General features: G+C 43.4%; 1 protein-coding gene across 12 annotated transcripts in view; it reads left to right on the top strand.

The window, feature by feature from the left end:
- The window catches only part of DNAH3 (dynein axonemal heavy chain 3), a 125958-nt gene that overhangs the window by 92871 nt on the left and 15065 nt on the right, over positions 1 to 18022 (top strand). For 11 of the 12 annotated variants that reach the window (XM_059716227.1, XM_059716226.1, XM_059716234.1 and 8 more), the window contains 13 exons: positions 398 to 527; positions 1029 to 1265; positions 1770 to 1873; positions 6476 to 6770; positions 7368 to 7547; positions 7738 to 7861; positions 7940 to 8096; positions 10582 to 10725; positions 11340 to 12006; positions 12094 to 12259; positions 12768 to 12984; positions 14568 to 14750; positions 17072 to 17270. In XM_059716227.1, the coding sequence (XP_059572210.1) occupies positions 398 to 527; positions 1029 to 1265; positions 1770 to 1873; positions 6476 to 6770; positions 7368 to 7547; positions 7738 to 7861; positions 7940 to 8096; positions 10582 to 10725; positions 11340 to 12006; positions 12094 to 12259; positions 12768 to 12984; positions 14568 to 14750; positions 17072 to 17270 (2803 nt within the window). Of the gene's footprint in view, positions 1 to 397; positions 528 to 1028; positions 1266 to 1769; positions 1874 to 6475; positions 6771 to 7367; positions 7548 to 7737; positions 7862 to 7939; positions 8097 to 10581; positions 10726 to 11339; positions 12007 to 12093; positions 12260 to 12767; positions 13005 to 14567; positions 14751 to 17071; positions 17271 to 18022 lie in introns of those variants that run through there. The other variant, XM_059716236.1, reaches the window with a different exon arrangement.

Below are 18022 nucleotides of genomic sequence, written 5' to 3'. Positions count from 1 at the left end.
GTATGGGGGCGGGGCTCTGCCATGAGCTCCCAGAGGCCCCAATCACTGTTCCTGCAGCTGGTGAGTACAGGACTTTTTTTTGTTTTTGTTTTTGTTTTTTTTAAGTGCTAGGACTAGGCTGTGGCTGGGCAGAGGATGGGGACAGGTAGGGCAGCCATGGGGGCTTTCCCGCAGCTCTCCCCAGTCAATCTGAATCTCCGAAACAGCGTTGAAACTGCGCAACAGATTTGTTCGAATCAAAACGGAGCAGTGATCTGAAACACCAAAACGAATCGCTGTTCTCTGAAACGGCCGAATCTGAAATTGAAATGAGACATAGCCATTTCACACAGCCCTAGTGAGTATATGTATTTAGACAACTATGCTGCTTTATAACAAGTTCCTTTTCTGCTTACAGGTCAATGACATGTTTATGTGGCTAGTTCAGCCTTGCTTGGACTTTATTCACCTTCAGTGCAAAGTCTTAGTACAGACATCCTCTATTCATCTAACCTATAGCATGATGAGACTCTATTCCTGTCTGCTTGGTAAGTATCATTTAATGCCTCATTTTCATATTTCTTTTTTTCTGATTTTGTTGTAATAATAGAAAATCTGGGCCATCTGATGCAAGTAAATGCCCAAGGCCTTCCTCCAGAATGAAGAGGGGTGGTTGGATCACATGGCCCAGATCTTTGTTCACTAACGGTAATAATACTTATGTAGCACCTCTCATCTCAGGATCTTAGTACTTTACAAACATCAATAAGGTCCTCTTGGTATAGCCCATATGTTTAGCCTACTGCTTGCTAGCATCCTAATAAAATATTTAGAACCCTTCAAGATATTTTCCTACTGATTCATTTATAATTGAAAACAATATGTTACACTCCTAGGAAATGGCCAGATTTTCACCCAGTATAAATTGGTATTGCTTCGCTGAAGCCTGTGCTCAGGGTTAGGTGTAGAATGTTTTTAATGAGCAGGCTTTGCATTATGATTTTCAATCATTAGTGGTATTTAACCAAATTTGAATGTACCTTTTTCAGATGAAATAAGGCAGTCGAATACTGAGGAGGGTGAAACTATGTCTAGTCAGCAGATCATCTTATGGCTGCAGGGACTTTTCCTTTTTGCTTTGGTTTGGACAATTGGTGGGACCATCGATGCAGACAGCAGAAAGAAATTTGATGTCTTTTATCGCAACTTGTTAATGGGAATGGTTGATGAGAACCCGCGCCCCAAAAGTGTGAAGCTCACCAAAAACAATATCTTTCCAGAAAGAGGTTATGCTTCATAACTTTGTTTATGCTGCTCTTTCCATTGCTTTACAACCCTGCCAACTCCTCCCAAATGTGTATGGCAGAATATGGTGCTCAGCAGATGTTTCCGCTGTTGCTGAGACTATGCCTGCCAAACCTGGGGCCTGCACAGTGGGGAGCCCTTTCCTGCTGCTTTAACTACGGGCAGCATGTGCCCTAGTTTGTGGTGGGACAATACAGCCATGCACAGTGAGCTTAGTTAGGCTGCTCCTAGCAACTTCCTGACCATGAGAGTCAACAGGAGGGGAGGGTCCTTCCTATTATTGACAAAAGCATTCGCCATCTCTCAGCACTGGATTCTGTGCATATAACAGGCATATCAGGAAAATGTTTTCATTTAACCCTTTCAATCCTGGGGGTGAAAAATGATAAGAGGAAACACGTAGAACTTCACATGCTAAAATGATGTAATGTACTGTATTTGCTGTCTAATCAGTGTTTTCTTGTATTGTCTTTCTCAATTAACAGGGAGTGTGTACGACTTTTATTTTCACAAGCAGGCCAGTGGGCAGTGGAACATGTGGACTGATTACATCACTAAAGAAGAGCAAATTATACCTACTGGTGCAAAGGTTAACATTAATCTTTTCCATTATACACTGTAACTGAGTGATAAATGATTCATAGATTGATTTATAGACCGTTAGGGGCTGGAAGGGACCTTGTAGATCATCGGGTCCAGTCCCTCTGCACTTGGCAGGAAAAGACAACTGGGGTCCCCAGCGAGGTGACTGTCCAGTCTCCTTTTGAAGATTTTAAGGGTAGGTGACTGCACCACCACTGGAGGGATTTTATTCCACAGTCTGGACACCCTGACTGTGAAGGAGTTTTTCCTGGAATTGAGTCTGAAGTAACCTTCCAGGAGTTTGTATCCATTGCTCCTGATCTTCCCCAGGGGTTCCCTGGTGAGCAGCTGTTCAGTGAGTTCTTGATGTACACCCCCCCCCCCCCCCCCCCCCCAGTGTAGTGGTAAGCTGCTACCAAGTCCCCTTTCAGCCTTCTCTTCTGTAGGCTGAAGTCCCTCAGCCTCTCCTCGTATGGCTTGTCTTGAAAGTCCCTGATCATATGGATGGCTCTTCTCTGGACCCCCTCAAGTTTTTCCACATATTTGTTGAAGTGCAGCACCCAGAACTGGACGCAGTACTCCAGCTGCAGTCTCACCAGTGCAGAGTACAGTGGGAGTATCACTTCCTTAGTTTTGCATGAGATGCAACAGTTAATGAATGTGTGTTGTTTGCCCTGCTGGCCACAGTATCGCACTGCCAGTTCATGTTCATGTGATGATTGATTACTACCCCTAGGTCTCTTTCGGCTGTGGTGCAAGTCAAATTGTCGCCACTGAGCCTGTAAGTATGTTGGGGATTGTATTCCCCCAGATGGAGCCCCTTACACTTCTGAGTGTTGAAATTCATCTAGTTCCGTTCCGCCCAACTCTCCATCCTGTCCAAGGCCCGCCTGTATCTGCAACCTATCTTCTGGCATGGCCACACTACCCCATAACTTGGTGTCATCTGCAAACTTGGTCAGTGAGCTCTTCACTTGCACATCCAAATCATTGATAAAGATGTTGAAAAGCACTGGTTCAAGCACGGACCCCTGAGGGATACCACTGGCCACTTCTCGCCAGGATGACACAGCTCCATTCATGAGAACTCTCTGGGTCCTACCATGCAGCCAGTTTTCCACCCACTGAACTGTTGAGCAGTTAAGCCCACAATCTTCCAATTTTTCCACAAGGATATTGTGGGATACTAGATCAAAAGTCTTTTGGAAGTCTAGGTATATAATGTCGACCTTCTCTCCCATGTCCAGGTGGCAAGAGTCCTGTTCAAAGAAGCAGATGAGATTGGTAAGACGAGACCTACCCGCAGTGAAGCCATGCTGGCTGTCGTTCAGAACCTTATCCTCAACAAACGTATCGCGCGGATTCTTTAATGAGTTTTTCCAGGGTTTTCCCTGGGCTGATTGGCCTATAGTTGCCCAGGTCCTTCATCTTTCCCTTCTTGAAGATGGGCACAATGTTGGCCCTCTTCCAATCCTCAGGGATCTCCCCTGTGTGCCACAATTTCTGAAAGAGTTTTGCCAGGGGTTCTGCAATTACCTCAGCCAGCTCTATCAGCACTCTCAGGTGAAGTCCATCTGGTCCTGCTGACATAAATGTCTAGCTTTTCTAGTTGGTTTTGCTTCAGCTCAGCATCCACAGTGGGGAGGCTATTATTCCCACCATGCCCCCTGTGATCCTTATCTCGCTTGTTTTTCTCCTTGGTCTGGTGAAATACCAATGCCAAGTGGGCATTCAGGAGTTCAGTTTTTTCCTGTGTGTCCATTACCAGCTGTCCCAAGGTGTTAAGCAGGGGCCCCATGCTTCCATTTGTTTTCCTTCTGCTCCCTACATACTTAAAAAAGGACATCTTATTGTCCTTGACTCCCTCGGCTATCTTAAACTCAGTCGCTGCCTTAGCTTTCCTAATCATTTCCTTACAAGTGTACAAGTCCTCCTTGAGGACTGTTCCTAGCTTCCACTGTGTGTACACCTCTTTTTTCTTTTTTCAAGAGCACTGCAATGTCCCTATTGAGCCAGGAGGGCTTGCCAGCCCTTCTGCTACCTTTTCTTTTCATGGGAATGGTTTTCTTTTGTGCTTCAAGGATCGTGTCCTTGAGGAAGAATCACTCTTCATGCATCCCATTTGTCTTCCATTCCTGGTCCTGCATCGCCTCCCCTACTAATGCCCCGAGCCTGTTAAGTCAGCATTTTTGAAGTCCAGGAGTTCAATCCTGCTAGTTGATTTGTCAACCTTGCGGCAGACAGTGAACCTGATGAGCTCACGGTCACCATCACCCAGGCTACCCTCAATGTTCAAGCCACACACCAGATCATCTCCTTTGGCCAAGACCAAGTCTAGGAGAGCGGTACCTCTGGTTGGCCCTTGCACTTCCTGGGTCAGAAGGAGCTCCTTGATTAGTTAAGAAGCTACATGACTGATCTGACCTAGCCGAGTGTTTCTCCCAATCTTTGTCCGGTAATTGAAGTTGCCCATGATAACCAAGTCCCTTGCATGTGCGGCCTCTGTCAGTTCTCGAGAAAACTCCAGATCAAGCTCCTCCCCTTATTTCGGTGGCCTGTAGTAAATGCTCACAGTTAGGTCTCTCTCACCTCATCCCCCTTCCCTCCAAAGCTTGACCCAAAGGGTTTCAAGCTGTGTATCTTTGGAGCCAATGTCAGCCTCAGAGAGGTGTACTGCTCCTTCGCATAGAAAGCTACCCCTCCGCTTTTTCTCCCTGCTCGATCCCTTTTGTGCAGCATGTAGCCCTCTACGGCTACACTCCAATCATGCAAGGAGTCCCGCCAGGTCTCCATGATCCCTACCAGCTCATATTGCCCACTGGAGAGCAGGAGGTCTAGCTCCTCCTGCTTGTTCCCCAGGCTCCTGGCATTGGTGTACAGGCAGCTGAGGCCCCCAGCTGACACCCTCGATTTCCAGAGACACTGTGGGAGAAACTTTTTGTTACCATTTTCAAAAACGGTTATCTTAGTGTCCTCCACATGGGAGTTTTCCTGTGTGCCAGTCCCCAGGCATGCTCCACTTGGAGTTTCCCCATCCCCCAGCAAAGTCAGTTTAAAGCATTGTCTAGCAGATCAGCCATCCTGGCTGAGAACAGGGACTTACCTCTCCGCTTGAGGTGGATGCTATCTCATCCCAGAAGTCCTCTCTCCCTGAAGTGCATGCTGTGGTTGAAAAAACTGAAGCCCTCGTGGTAGCACCACCGGTCAGAGGCATCTGTTTACTTCTTCCACACAGCCTTCCCTCTTGGGTGCATGGCTTGCAGCAGGGAGCACAGAAGAAAAAACTACTTGAGCCCAGTCCCTTGATCTCATCCCCCAGAGCCCTGTAGTCACTCATGACCCAGTCCGGAGTACTCCTGGCCATGTTGTTCATGCCCACATGGATGAGGAGCATGGGGTAGTAGTCAGAGGGACGGACGAGCCTGGGGATACTCTCCGCAGCGGCCCAGATGCAGGCCCCAGGAAGGCAGCAGACCTCTCAGGTCAATGGGTCTGGACGGCAGAGGTCCCTCTGTGCCCCTCGGGGGAGAGTCCCCTACAAGTCTACATCATTGATGCACAACTCTACATCAGCTACACGTGGCAGCTCAGATTAATTTCTGTTCTGTTAGAGCCTTCTATGAGCCTTTCCATTTTTAAGTGCTGTTTCTTTTGTTATCGGACCAACACTTGGATCTCAGCATTGAAGGTGAGCATGGAGAATAAGGATGATCCAGTGCTTGAAGATCTGTGTCCTGGTCCTGGTTGCTACAGACCTTGGGGAAAGTTCTTACAATAGAAAAGTAGCCTCTTATTTGCAGTGCCTCCATTTGTAATTCTTAAGGTCCAGTCTAGCATAAGCAAATTAATCAGAACTATCAGATAGACTGACTTTTATAGATCCCTAAGGATGTGGAGAGCAACATCCTGGGTATCCTGAATGTTCAAGAGCTCACCAAAATTTAAGGTGCGCAGTTTGATAGCAGCCTTTGAAGTTAAGCTTTCCAGGTCTCAGATTTTCTCTACAAAGGGGTGAATTATATTTCCTTACCGTATAGGTGCAGTGTGAAGGCAAATTCAGTTACATTTGTACAATGCTTTAAGAAGTTTAGATTAACGTTTTCCATTCCCCTATTACCTTGATGCCTCATTTCCATGCTAGGTATCAGCACAGTTAGAATCTGGAATAAGGTATGGGGGACAGGGAAGGTGAAATTTGATTGCATCTTCTAAAAATATTTTCTAGATACACACACACAGCTTCTGCTCACACTGGGGAGGAGAGACATCCCATGGCAATCTGCCCCCTTCCCTTTGCACAGCAGGGGGCAGAGCTGACCTCAGAATCAAATCAGGAACCATATAATTCCCTCTTAATTTATATTACTGTAATGCCTCAGGTCCCCAGACATAACCAACTTGTGCTAGGCACTGTACAGATGCAGAACTAAAGTGGGTTCTTAGTTGGCATCTCTAAAATGTGCTAGAAACTTGTAATAAACCTTTTTGCATTTCTTAATAATTTTTAACTCTGTATTTGTACTATAAACCTGCTGCAGTAAATTGATTCCAAATCTCTGTTAATTTTGATATCAGAGATGTCCTTTTCATGAAATCTCCCATCTAACAGGTATCTGATCTCATAATCCCAACCATGGAAACTGCCAGGCAAACATTTTTCTTAAAAACATATGTGGAACACAATATTCCTTTGCTGTTTGTGGGTTTCACTGGCACAGGAAAATCAGCTATTACCAACAGTTTTCTGCTAAAACTTCCGAAACATCAGTACATCCCAAACTCTATCAACTTCTCTGCAAGAACTTCAGCTAACCAAACCCAGGATATTATTATGTCAAAGCTGGACAGGAGAAGAAAAGGATTATTTGGACCTCCAGTGGGAAAGAAAGCTATAATATTTGTGGGTAAGAAAATTTTGTTTTCTTGTGTCTCCTGAACTCTGAATTTACATGGAAAACCTAAACTCTTTATTGAGTCTGATAATTAAACACTGCTTCAGTTCTTCTTTTCTATAAAGCACCTGTAGAAGAATTAGCATTGCCCCTGCTGAAAGGCTTATATACATTTAAGTAGTGCTTCTCTTTGAGACAGACTCCATTTAAACCTGTGAAGGCTGGTTCCTTGTGTTGTAATGTGATATGAAATGAACAACAAGCAATCAATATTGAAACAACATTTTTAATTTACATGTACATGATAAAATTCCACTGGATTCAGTAGGTGTATCAGAAAGATTTCATAGATTTCATAGACATTAGGGCTGAAAGGGACCTCGGAAGATCGAGTCCAGCCCCCTGCCCCAGGGGCAAGAAGTCAGTAGGGGTCATAGGATCCCAGCAAGATAAACATCCAAATTTCTCTTGAAGGTGTTCAAAGTAGGTGCTTGAACCACCTCCATGAAAGCTAACATTTTCCTAGTTCTAGCTCAGTTGGAATTTTTGGTTTGCCTTCTAAGAAACAATAGGCAGCTGCACTTTGATTTTTTCTAACCTTGTTTCTAGATGATCTAAATATGCCTGCAAAGGAAGTATATGGAGCCCAGCCACCCATTGAGCTTCTTAGACAATGGATTGATCATGGCCATTGGTATGATAAGAAGGATACATCTAGGCTTGATATCGTAGATGTCCTGTTTGTTTCAGCAATGGGTCCTCCTGGTGGAGGAAGAAATGATATTACAGGTAGGAAAATATACAGACTACTTGTCTCAGAGATGTATTTCTCTCTCTCTGTTTACAAGATGCCATCTAGTTAACTAAAGATGGGGAGACAAACTTAGTTTTACTGGAGACTGGTGATTACATCTATAGTAAGTTGAAAATAAGATTGTATGGTGCTGGATATTACTGGGTCTTTTGCTGTATGTTACAGGACGTTTCACGCGACACTTGAATATTATTTCCATCAGTTCTTTTGATGATGACATTTTAGCCAAGATTTTCACTTCAGTTGTTGACTGGCACTTCAGTAAGGGCTTTGAGCCAGTATTTTTAAGGTAAGAGTGATACCTTGCCTGGGACAAGTATTTTCTCAAATTGTTCCTCTCCATACTTCATAATTCCTTTTTTTTAAGGCTTGGCAAGCTGCTGATCCAAGCTACAATGGCTATTTATAAAATGGCTGTCGAGAATTTTCTTCCAACGCCTTCCAAATCCCATTATGTCTTTAATCTGCGGGATTTCTCCAGGGTTGTTAGAGGAGTGCTGCTGTGTCCACATACCCACTTACAAGTAGGTTGCTTTTCAACTGTGTTCCTAGAATAAAGATAGTAAAAAAGGATTAGTGAAGTAAATTCTTGTGACTTCCATTCATAATAATTTCAATACTTACATATCTAAAATGAGGATTGGGTTAGAATCCTGTTCTCTATATTTTCCCCTCCGCCTCTGAAAAAGAATATTCATATGTTCTTGAAACAAGTAGTAGCACCAGCAAAGGTTCAATATGTTAGGCATTATATATACATGTAGTATGTGACAGTTATTTCCCCCGAGACTGTAGTTTTGATAGGCAAGACAGGCAGAGAGGAGGAAAAGGAGGATTAAAATTTCTATTTCACAAATGGGGAACTAATAAATGAAGTAACATGGCCTCAGAAATATATCTTGAACTATGGACGTTTCTGGGGACTACAGAAAACCCAAATGTATTAATAATCTGAGTAAAGGCCCCAACTACATCACAATTGGATGGCTGGGGAATTGGCTCCGAAGTTGGACCCAGAGAGTGGTAGTTGACGGAAGTCAACTTGGCGCCCAGTGGTGTCCCCCAAGGCTCCATCGTTGGACCTGTACTCTTTAACATCTTTATTAACAATGTGGAGATTCGTGTCAGAAGTGGACTGGCTAAGTTCTCCGATGACACCAAACTTTGGGGTAGAGCATCCACACCCAAGGATGGGCTGGTGATCCAGGCTGACTTTGTTAGGCTTAGAAAGTGGGTGGATAAAAACTTGATGACTTTCAATATGGTAAAATGCAAGGTACAGGAGACCCTCACCATTTGTGGGGGATACATTCTTGTATTCCCTGCAAATAGTGAAATTCCAGAATAAGGCACTGCGTTCATGAACACCGTCTGCGTTCATGAACTTAGTGCCCCTGGCGGCTGTGGGGGGTGGGAGGACATGGCTGCTCTGGCGATGGCAGGAGTGTAGCAGCAGTGGTGGGAGCCTGGAAGCAGCAAGCACAGAGCTCCCAAGGAGCTCCTTTAAGTGTATTTAGGTTGCAGGTTCGGCATTTGCAAATATTTGAAACTACAAATGCCGAACCTGCTAATAGTGAGGGTTTCCCATACTCCACCTCAGAGGAAAAAAACCCTACATCATGCTTATAGGCTCAGCAGTGCTACACTCACTACCACCATGGTTGAAAGGGACTTGAGGGTCATGATTGACCACAAGGCGAACATGAGCCACCAATGCGATGTCACAGCTGGTACAGCAAACCAAACTCTGGCTTGTATCCATAGAAGCTTCTCAAGCAAATCTCAGGATGTCATCCTCCCACTGTACTTGGCCTTGGTGAGGCCGCAGCTGGAGTACTGCATCCAATTCTGGGCTCCACAATTCAAGAAGGATGTGGAGAAACTTGAGGAGAGCCACATGCATGATCAGAGGGCAGGAGAACAGGCCTTATGAAGAGAGGCTGAGAGCTATGGGACTTTTCAGCCTGAAAAAGTGCAGGCTCAGGGGTGACCTGGTGGCAGCCTATAAGTATATAAAGGGTGTACATCAGGATCTGGGGGAACGCCTGTTCACCAGAGCGCCCCAAGGGACGACAAGGTCCAATGGTCATAAACTCCTTCAAGACTGTTTTAGGCTGGATATAAGGAAAATCTTCTTTACTGTCCAAGACCCCAAGGCCTGGAATAGACTCCCTCCAGAGGTGGTGCAAGCACCTACTCTGGGCTCTTTTAAGAAACGCTTGGATGTTTATCTTGCTGGGATTCTTTGACCCTAGCTGGCATTCTGCCCCTGTGGTAGGGGGCTGGACTTGATGATCTTCCAAGGTCCCTGCCAGCCCGAACGTCTATGAAAATTCTCATCCTTTTACAATGAAGAATTGTGCTGGAGGGATGTAAGTTGGTCCTAAAAAGTCCTGCATCTATGAGTGAACTCTCTTGGTGCAGAAGCTGAAGAAAACAGCTGCAGACATTCTTGAAGACTTCCTGGAGAATATTGGAATAGTTAATGTGAATTAACTAATGTCAATTGAGTGGCAGGATTTGTGCACAGTAATCCTTATTTCTTGTGAGGAGAGTATACATACGCCAAACTCTGTCTTCAGTGGGCCTAGAATTTCCTGACCATTGTTTCCTCCTTGTCATGTGTCCTGAGTCTTGAACCCCCTTGTAACATGTCCTGAGTCATAGAATCTCAGGTATCCTTTGTTTGAGGTCTCCAGCATCATTCTAAAATTTGAAAAATCTTTGTAAAAAGCCCACGGATAAGCCCAATCAGTGTAGCAATAGAAAAGTGATTTCACATAAGAGGACAGCTTTCTATTGGCAGAATGGATAAGACATTGTCATTAGGTATGGAGGAGCCAGTTTAGTTAACAAATACAGAGCCACATACTGAATATTTCAAAATCAAAAGAGTTCCATTAACTTGCGCATGAGGTGAATCACACCCCAGATGCAGATCAGAGTACTTTGTATAAGCAGTTCCTGCCTTAAATATATTTGCATGTTGATTTCTCTTTCCACATATAGGATGGAGACAAACTGATCAGGCTCTGGATTCATGAGGTTTATCGAGTTTTCTATGACCGTTTACTTGATAATGAGGACAGGCAGGTGTTCTTTAAGATGGTAAAAGAAACAACATCAAATAGCTTCAAGCAGAGTGTTGATAAGGTATGCTAGGTTATACATAATATTTTCGATGTAGAGACTGGATTAATTCATTATAAAACTAATTGCATATTTTATATTTGGTTTGTATTGGGCAATTTTTTGGATGGCCTCTGTTGATATACCCACAGTAACCTCTATCTGTGTATTGTGCCTTTGCACGTGCAAATAAGGGCCTTCATTCTGCAAATTACACATTGCAAGTGGAATCAACTTCAGAAGGGCTTTAAAGAGGGCCAGAGGGCCACTTGGGATGAATAACTTGCATGAATAGGGCCAAGATCTCAGCAGTTTTTGACTTGTGCACATTTGAAAGAACTCACAAATGCTATGGGTACATTGTTAGAGGTGTTCTGGAAACTTGACAATATACCTGTCAAGGAAATCATGGTGGCCGCTCTGTAAGGTATGGAGAGCTGAAAAATTACAGTTAGCGCATACGTGTTACTCCCATCTGTTTTTTGTGTGGTCTAAAAGCATACATCAGAACAGCTGGAAAACAGGCTTTCCCACAGTGATAGTACTATGTGGATAAGAGAGTACGTTCAAGAAAAAAGGATATGTGTTATAATAAAGTACTCAGTCAGATTTATCTTTGATTTTTGTATTTTCAACAGGTATTGAGTCATCTGTCACCTACTGGCAAGATCACTGATGATAATATACGCAGTCTCTTTTTTGGAGACTACTTAAAACCAGATAGTGATGTAAAAGCCTATGATGAAATCACGGACTTAAAACAACTGACAGGTGTGATGGAATATTACCTTGAAGAGTACAACAATATTAGCAAGGCACCAATGTCCTTAGTCATGTTCCAGTTTGCTATTGAACATATTTCAAGGATCTGCAGAGTGTTAAAGCAGGACAATGGTCACTTGTTACTGGTGGGGATTGGTGGAAGCGGGCGACAAAGTGCTACCAAGTTGGCCACATTCATGAATGCTTTTGAGCTCTTTCAGATTGAAATTACAAAGTCTTATGCCACCAATGAATGGAAGGAGGATGTGAAACGTGTTATGCTGCAGGCTGGTGTCAGTGACAAAAAGGTGTGCTTTTTGTTCTGTGATAATCAAATAAAAGATGAGGCATTTGTGGAGGACATTAACATGCTACTGAATACAGGTGATGTGCCTAACATCTTTGCAGCTGATGAGAAAGCTGAAATTGTGGAGAAAATGCAGGCTGCAGCAAGGACAGAAGGCAAGAAAATTGAGGCAACTCCACTTGCCATGTATAACTTTTTTATTGAAAAAGTGAAGAAAAATTTGCACATTGTCTTAGGTCTGTATATATCTCACTTTGTCTTCTTGTAGCTCTCTTCACTTCATAACCCTTGTAAACTTAATTAACAATATGGATTCCTTCCAGCAATGAGTCCGATTGGAGATGCGTTCCGGAACCGATTACGAATGTTCCCATCATTGATAAATTGCTGCACCATTGACTGGTTCCAAACTTGGCCCACAGATGCTTTGGAAATGGTTGCAAACAAGTTTCTGGAGGATGTTGAACTTGAAGATGAAGTGCGGAAAGAGTAAATATTTTCTTGTCAGAAAATTTGTGAAGCTGTTTGTTATTTATGCCTCAGCAAGCTTGTATAATTATAATTAAGATATTATCCTAATATAAATGTACCATTTTTTGTTACAGTGGTACAATTCCATTGAAGGCAGTAGGACTGTAATGGATTATGGCCCCAATATTTGTACACGCTAAATACTTGCAGCACTCTTTGACTTTAGTAACTCTGAAAATCAGGCCATTAAGAAAGAAGAGAATTTGATCAATTATATATTTGGTAATGGGCAAAACCAGGTCTTAGCACTCTTTTACCACTAGTGTCATTTCCTTGAATTCAGTATGGTTACTTTGGATTTAAACTGATGTAACCGAGAGCAGAATCTGGCTCCATAGTTTTAGATGCTAAGAGAACTATATGGTTTGGTAAGTTATTGTTATTGATTGCTGTGACATAACTCTAATACCTAATTAATAATTAACTCTAATACATAGTTATATAGTAACATGGGATTTTCCCTTAGGGTTGTGCTGATGTGCAAATATTTCCAAGAAAGTGTGAGAGAACTTTCAGTGAGCTATTACAACACACTGCGAAGGCACAACTATGTAACACCGACATCTTATCTGGAACTGATTCTCACCTTTAAATCACTGCTACACAGCAAAAGGCAAGAAGTTAATACAATGAGAAATCGGTACCTTGTTGGCCTCCAAAAACTTGACTTTGCATCTTCACAAGTAAGCTTGGACTGAAAACAGTAAGGATAATTTTTTTAACATGGCATATGGGTAATAAGGCAGGCAGCTGTTAAGGCTAAAAAGAGTTACAAGCTTAATTCCCTGTTCACTGTACTATTAGCAATTTTCTTCTCAAAGCCACCAGGAAATGTTAAAGTACTGCTTAGCTATTTTAAGAGATTGTGACATATATTTTTAGATGACATCACCTAATGGACAGGATGCTACTCAATCAACCATGGTAGAAGAAATAGCTGAATTTAAAAAATGCAATAGTTTTCTCAGCGCTCCTTTTTTGAGAAATCTCTGGCAGAATGGCTTCCTTGGGAGCCTTCCTAATACTGACTGTATATGTCTATGCTTATTAGGGATGTACGAAGTGGGCCTTATTTGATTCGGATTTGGTCCAAATTGAGGACGATGATTTGATTAGTTCATAGATTCATAGATGTTAGGGTCGGAAGGGACCTCAATAGATCATCGAGTCTGACTGTCCCTGATTCAATTCAGCTGAATCCGAATCTGAAGATTCAATGCTGATTCAGAGAATCAGCGATTCAGCCATAGACACAGCTTTAAACGTTTTTCTACATACCTTGAGGTACCAACACGGCTTGTGAACGCTGCAATGCTGGGGTGTATGGAGCATCCCACAGGAGCACAGGGGGGCCCCCCACATGCTTGGCAGCGAACCCAGAAGTGGACTGGACGTACTTCCAGTCCACTTCCAGTTCTGCCGGAGAGCGTGCAGGGGGGTGCCCCTGTGCACCCCCAGCTCAGCTATTGGCCACAGCGGGACCCCAGGTGCCCCCCAGACCAAGGAGGCACCAGCTGCCAAGCCGGGGGACCATGGGGAGGCCCCCTGCATGCTCCCCGGTGGACCCGGGAGTGCTTTTCGTTCACTTCCGGGTCCACTACCAAACGCACAGGGGAGCCCCCTGTGCTGCTGTGGGACACTCCATGCACCCCAGCATCGCAGCGTTCATGAGCTGCCTTCTATCTAGAGGTATGTAGAAAAAATATTTAAAGCTGTGTCTACGTCCAAATTGCCGAATCTCTCTGAATCAATTCGGAGGGTTCTGATTCAATTCAGAGAGATTAAAAGGCCCTCTGATTGAATTCAGATTCGGAGGTTCGACCACCAAATTGGGCCAAACCTCTGCCAAATCAAATCAGGGACTGAAGCTTTGCACAACCCTAATGCTTATCTCCCCTATCAGGATGTGGAATTCAGAAAGAGAGTTACTATTACTGAAATGAGTGTTAATTCCTATGTAGATTCTTCCTAGAATTGTTCACCCAAAGTCCCTGTATGACTAAATCATTAAACGTATTTGGGCTCCAGCTCTGTTCCTGTCTGTTTTTGGAATAGACCTTCCCAACTTGGGGGGGCCTTCCCGCTCTTTCTTGGTGGAGAAGAGCACACAGTGAAGCTGACCTCCCCATCTCTGTCTTCCTCCTGATTTGAATATATGAGTTTTTAAATATATGAATATATATTTAGAAATTGAACTCTTTGTCTCTGGACATTTTTCTGCCTACACTACTAGGATTTACTTTTGTTTCCCTTGTGTCTATATTAGGTTGCAGAAATGCAGAAGGAACTGACTGCTCTTCAGCCTGAACTCATTCAAACCTCTGCAGAAACAGAAAAAATGATGATCCAGATAGAAAAAGAAACAGTTGAAGTAGATGCAAAGAAAGAGCTAGTGTCTGCCGATGAAAAGGAAGCTAATGAAGCTGCAGCTGTTGCTAAAGCTATTAAGGTATTTACAAGAGCCTGACTATGCAAGGTAATCAATGCATCTCAACTGCTATCCAGGGAAAGGGAGTTGATTTGATGGACAGAGTACAATAGAGGAGTGACCCAACTTCCTAACAATGCAGTTAAAATAAAGACATGAGGAATGATGGTTGAAGTGTAAATAATGCTAACAAATATCACAGTGACTAGGGTCAGGTGTTGGCCAGGATTTACAAATCTCCTAGAATTTTATAGTGCCCATGCCTTTGGTAGACTGTGGCTGCTTACAGACATGAAAAAAACAAAACAAAACAGCACTTTACTTTCAGCTTGGCATGCCCCTGTACCGAGTGCAGTGCATGCCTGGAAGAGGCATTGCATCAGTTTTACCTGACTTTCCCAACATCTGTACAGATCACATGCTTCAGCAGGGCTTTTTGGCACTTTTATCTAATAGCTGATTTAATCTAATTTTTTTATGTAATAGCTAATAGCTGACTACACTGACATGCTTCCTCTTTTAGTAAAGTGCTTGGTTTTTTTCACATCTGTCAGCGGGCCTGTTGCACACAACTGAGTTGCACGTACTGCTGCCTCAAAAAAAAAGTTGGTTCCAGTTTTCAACTTACTTGACAGAGAAGAAACTGATCCCATGAATATGGATAGAATAAGTCTCAGCCCCTACATAAAGCCCAAGGAAGCAGATTTTATATAAGCACTCTATGAAATGGTTTGGAGGGAAGGAAATCTTCCTGTACTACCTCAGGACATAGAAAAACTTCTTGTGTATTACCCAATGGCTGCAATCTGCAGACAGTAGCTATATCTACTGTGATGTCAAGCCTTCTACTTAATATAGAGCTTGTGGGTTGTTGCTGCTTGTGGGCACATTAACTATGCCTTGATACTTTCTCAGCCTCTTCTTGGTTTCTGTTTTCCCGAACACTTGAGCCCCCATGCCTGTAAAATGAACAGCAGACCTCCCTTTCCCATGCATTGCAGCTGCAGCAGCTGTAAAACTTTTGGGGTCTTCTCCAGACTCAAGGATTTCACCTTTAGTTTTGGTACTGAACAATATAACCAGTCTGTTCAGTGTGGGGTTGTTAGGACTTTGACTGCATTAATGTTTTGTTCACTTACATGACTATACTGGAGAAGTAAAATATACATTTTACAAGAATGGAATTAACCCTTGGATACTCGTGGTTGAGTTGTTTTAGCATGATGTCACATCATCTTGTTGTGCACTGGTTGCCCTGTGATGGGGGTCCTCATTAGTACTTTACACTTGGTAGAGAATAAATATGGGGCTGGAGTTATAAAATAATGTAGAATTCTATAACTGTGATACTGGGAAATGAAACTATTAATTTGTATTGTGGTGGAAGCTCAAGTTAGAAGCCAGGATACATATATTGCCAGAAGCCAGGATACATATATTGCCAGAAAATTTAGGCAATGTGAGAGAACATTGCCATGACGAGATAACTGTGGCCTACTACTCCAGGAGAGATTGTGAGACTTCTCAGTGCTTTCTCAAGTTGTGCAAAAAAACAAAGACTGTACAGTTGCTGGGGCTGCAGGCAAATTGTTGCTTGCTGCATCTTGCTGTAATAGCACCATATGCAGGTTAAAAGCAATGGGCATCTATACACGTGCTCCACGGTGAAGGGAGGATGCGCCTTAATTAGAGTAGCTCTCAAAGAGTAATTAAAGTGCCTGCATCATCGTGTGTATTCAATGCTCCACCCTTCAAAATGGTGGCAGAGTTGCTTTAAGTAAAGTGTGTTCAATAAGCTTTAGTTAAAGTGCTCCCACCACCATTTTGAAACGTGGGGATGGTGAATACATGTGACATGAAGGCTGCTGGCGCGTGCTAATTTGCACGCTCCAGCAAACTCTCAGCAGACTCAATTAATTAAGTCTGCTCTGATGCGTGCTAATTAGCACATGTTGCAGCAAAGCTCCATCATGTTTATAGGTGCCCAATGAGCTGCTGAGCACACTCCCCCCCACAGTGTTACTTCCATGTTCTGCTTCTCAGTACTTACTACTCTGCAGAAGATCCCTACATAGAGAAATGGAATTTTCTGTAGTCTTTTAACTGTAAAAGGTCATGATAGTGGGATGCAGTTAGAGGGTTTATAGAGTAGTAATATGCTAGACTGTTGGGACAGATTATTAAATTAATTCTGTCTGCGTAACAAATAATGTTATGAAAAGTCTATTCATGCAGTTATTTCTGCAGTAGGTTCACTAATGCCATGTTAGCATTTCTCAGAGCAGGGCAGTCAGTCTGTAACTGCTCTGCCAGGTCATAGCAGTGTCCTGATGTCATTACAGGATGAGTGTGAAGGGGACCTTGCGGAGGCTATGCCAGCTCTGGAGGCTGCACTTGCAGCTCTTGATACCTTGAACCCCTCGGATATCTCACTTGTCAAAGCCATGCAGAATCCACCAGGCCCTGTCAAGCTTGTCATGGAGAGCATCTGTGTAATGAAAGGAATGAAACCAGAGAGGAAGCCTGATCCAACTGGCAGTGGTAATCACGTCATTGGGAAAGCTGATGGTGTACTTATGTCGTCTGGGCCTGGTCAACATTCACACCAGAAGCGTTTGCTAGTATAGGAATATGATACTCTAGTGGCAGAGTGCTCCTTGTGGACACAGCTACACCAGCAGCGCTGCACACCTGCCAACATAGATTATTCCACATTGTCCCTTCTCCCCCTAGCAAGAAGAATAGTATAGGCAAAAGTGCCATTTTGTCACAATAGCTACATTTAACTATGGACTTTTGCCAGGATAACTGACTCAGTGACAAATCACACCTCATAACACTGCTGACTGATGGATCTGTCAGCTATGTAAACCCTGTCTTAGTTTGAAGTTACCTCTTCAGCTTTCCATTAACACTGAGCTAAGATTTGCAGACCCCTCAAGGAGCACTGGGAAGATCTACTATAGACCTTACCCCTAAATGCTCCTCTCGGTCTGCTGCTGCAAGAACATAAGGAAGGAAAATTTTGGCCATACCCCTAGGTAACCACCTTCCCTTGAACCTGTGGAACAGCATTAGTCAAGCTAGGTGGCCCTTTGTGGTTGGGGATGACTAGTGTTAGCACTGGGTTACACGTGAGCACGCCGGTTGACAGAAGTGAAAGGACTCCTTGCTCCCATCCTTCTCTCTTCTGCACACTCACAGTTTATTCCTGAATAATTAGGAAAATTGTTATAAATGTAGCTTTAACCCAAAATTTTATAATTTGGCTGTCGCAGGATTAATGTTGTTAA

This window comes from Alligator mississippiensis, chromosome 13 (genome assembly GCF_030867095.1).
Source record: "Alligator mississippiensis isolate rAllMis1 chromosome 13, rAllMis1, whole genome shotgun sequence".
Taxonomy (NCBI): Eukaryota; Metazoa; Chordata; order Crocodylia; family Alligatoridae; genus Alligator; species Alligator mississippiensis.
The sequence above is the reverse complement of the archived record's forward strand: the minus strand, read 5'-3'. Positions and strand labels throughout refer to the sequence as shown.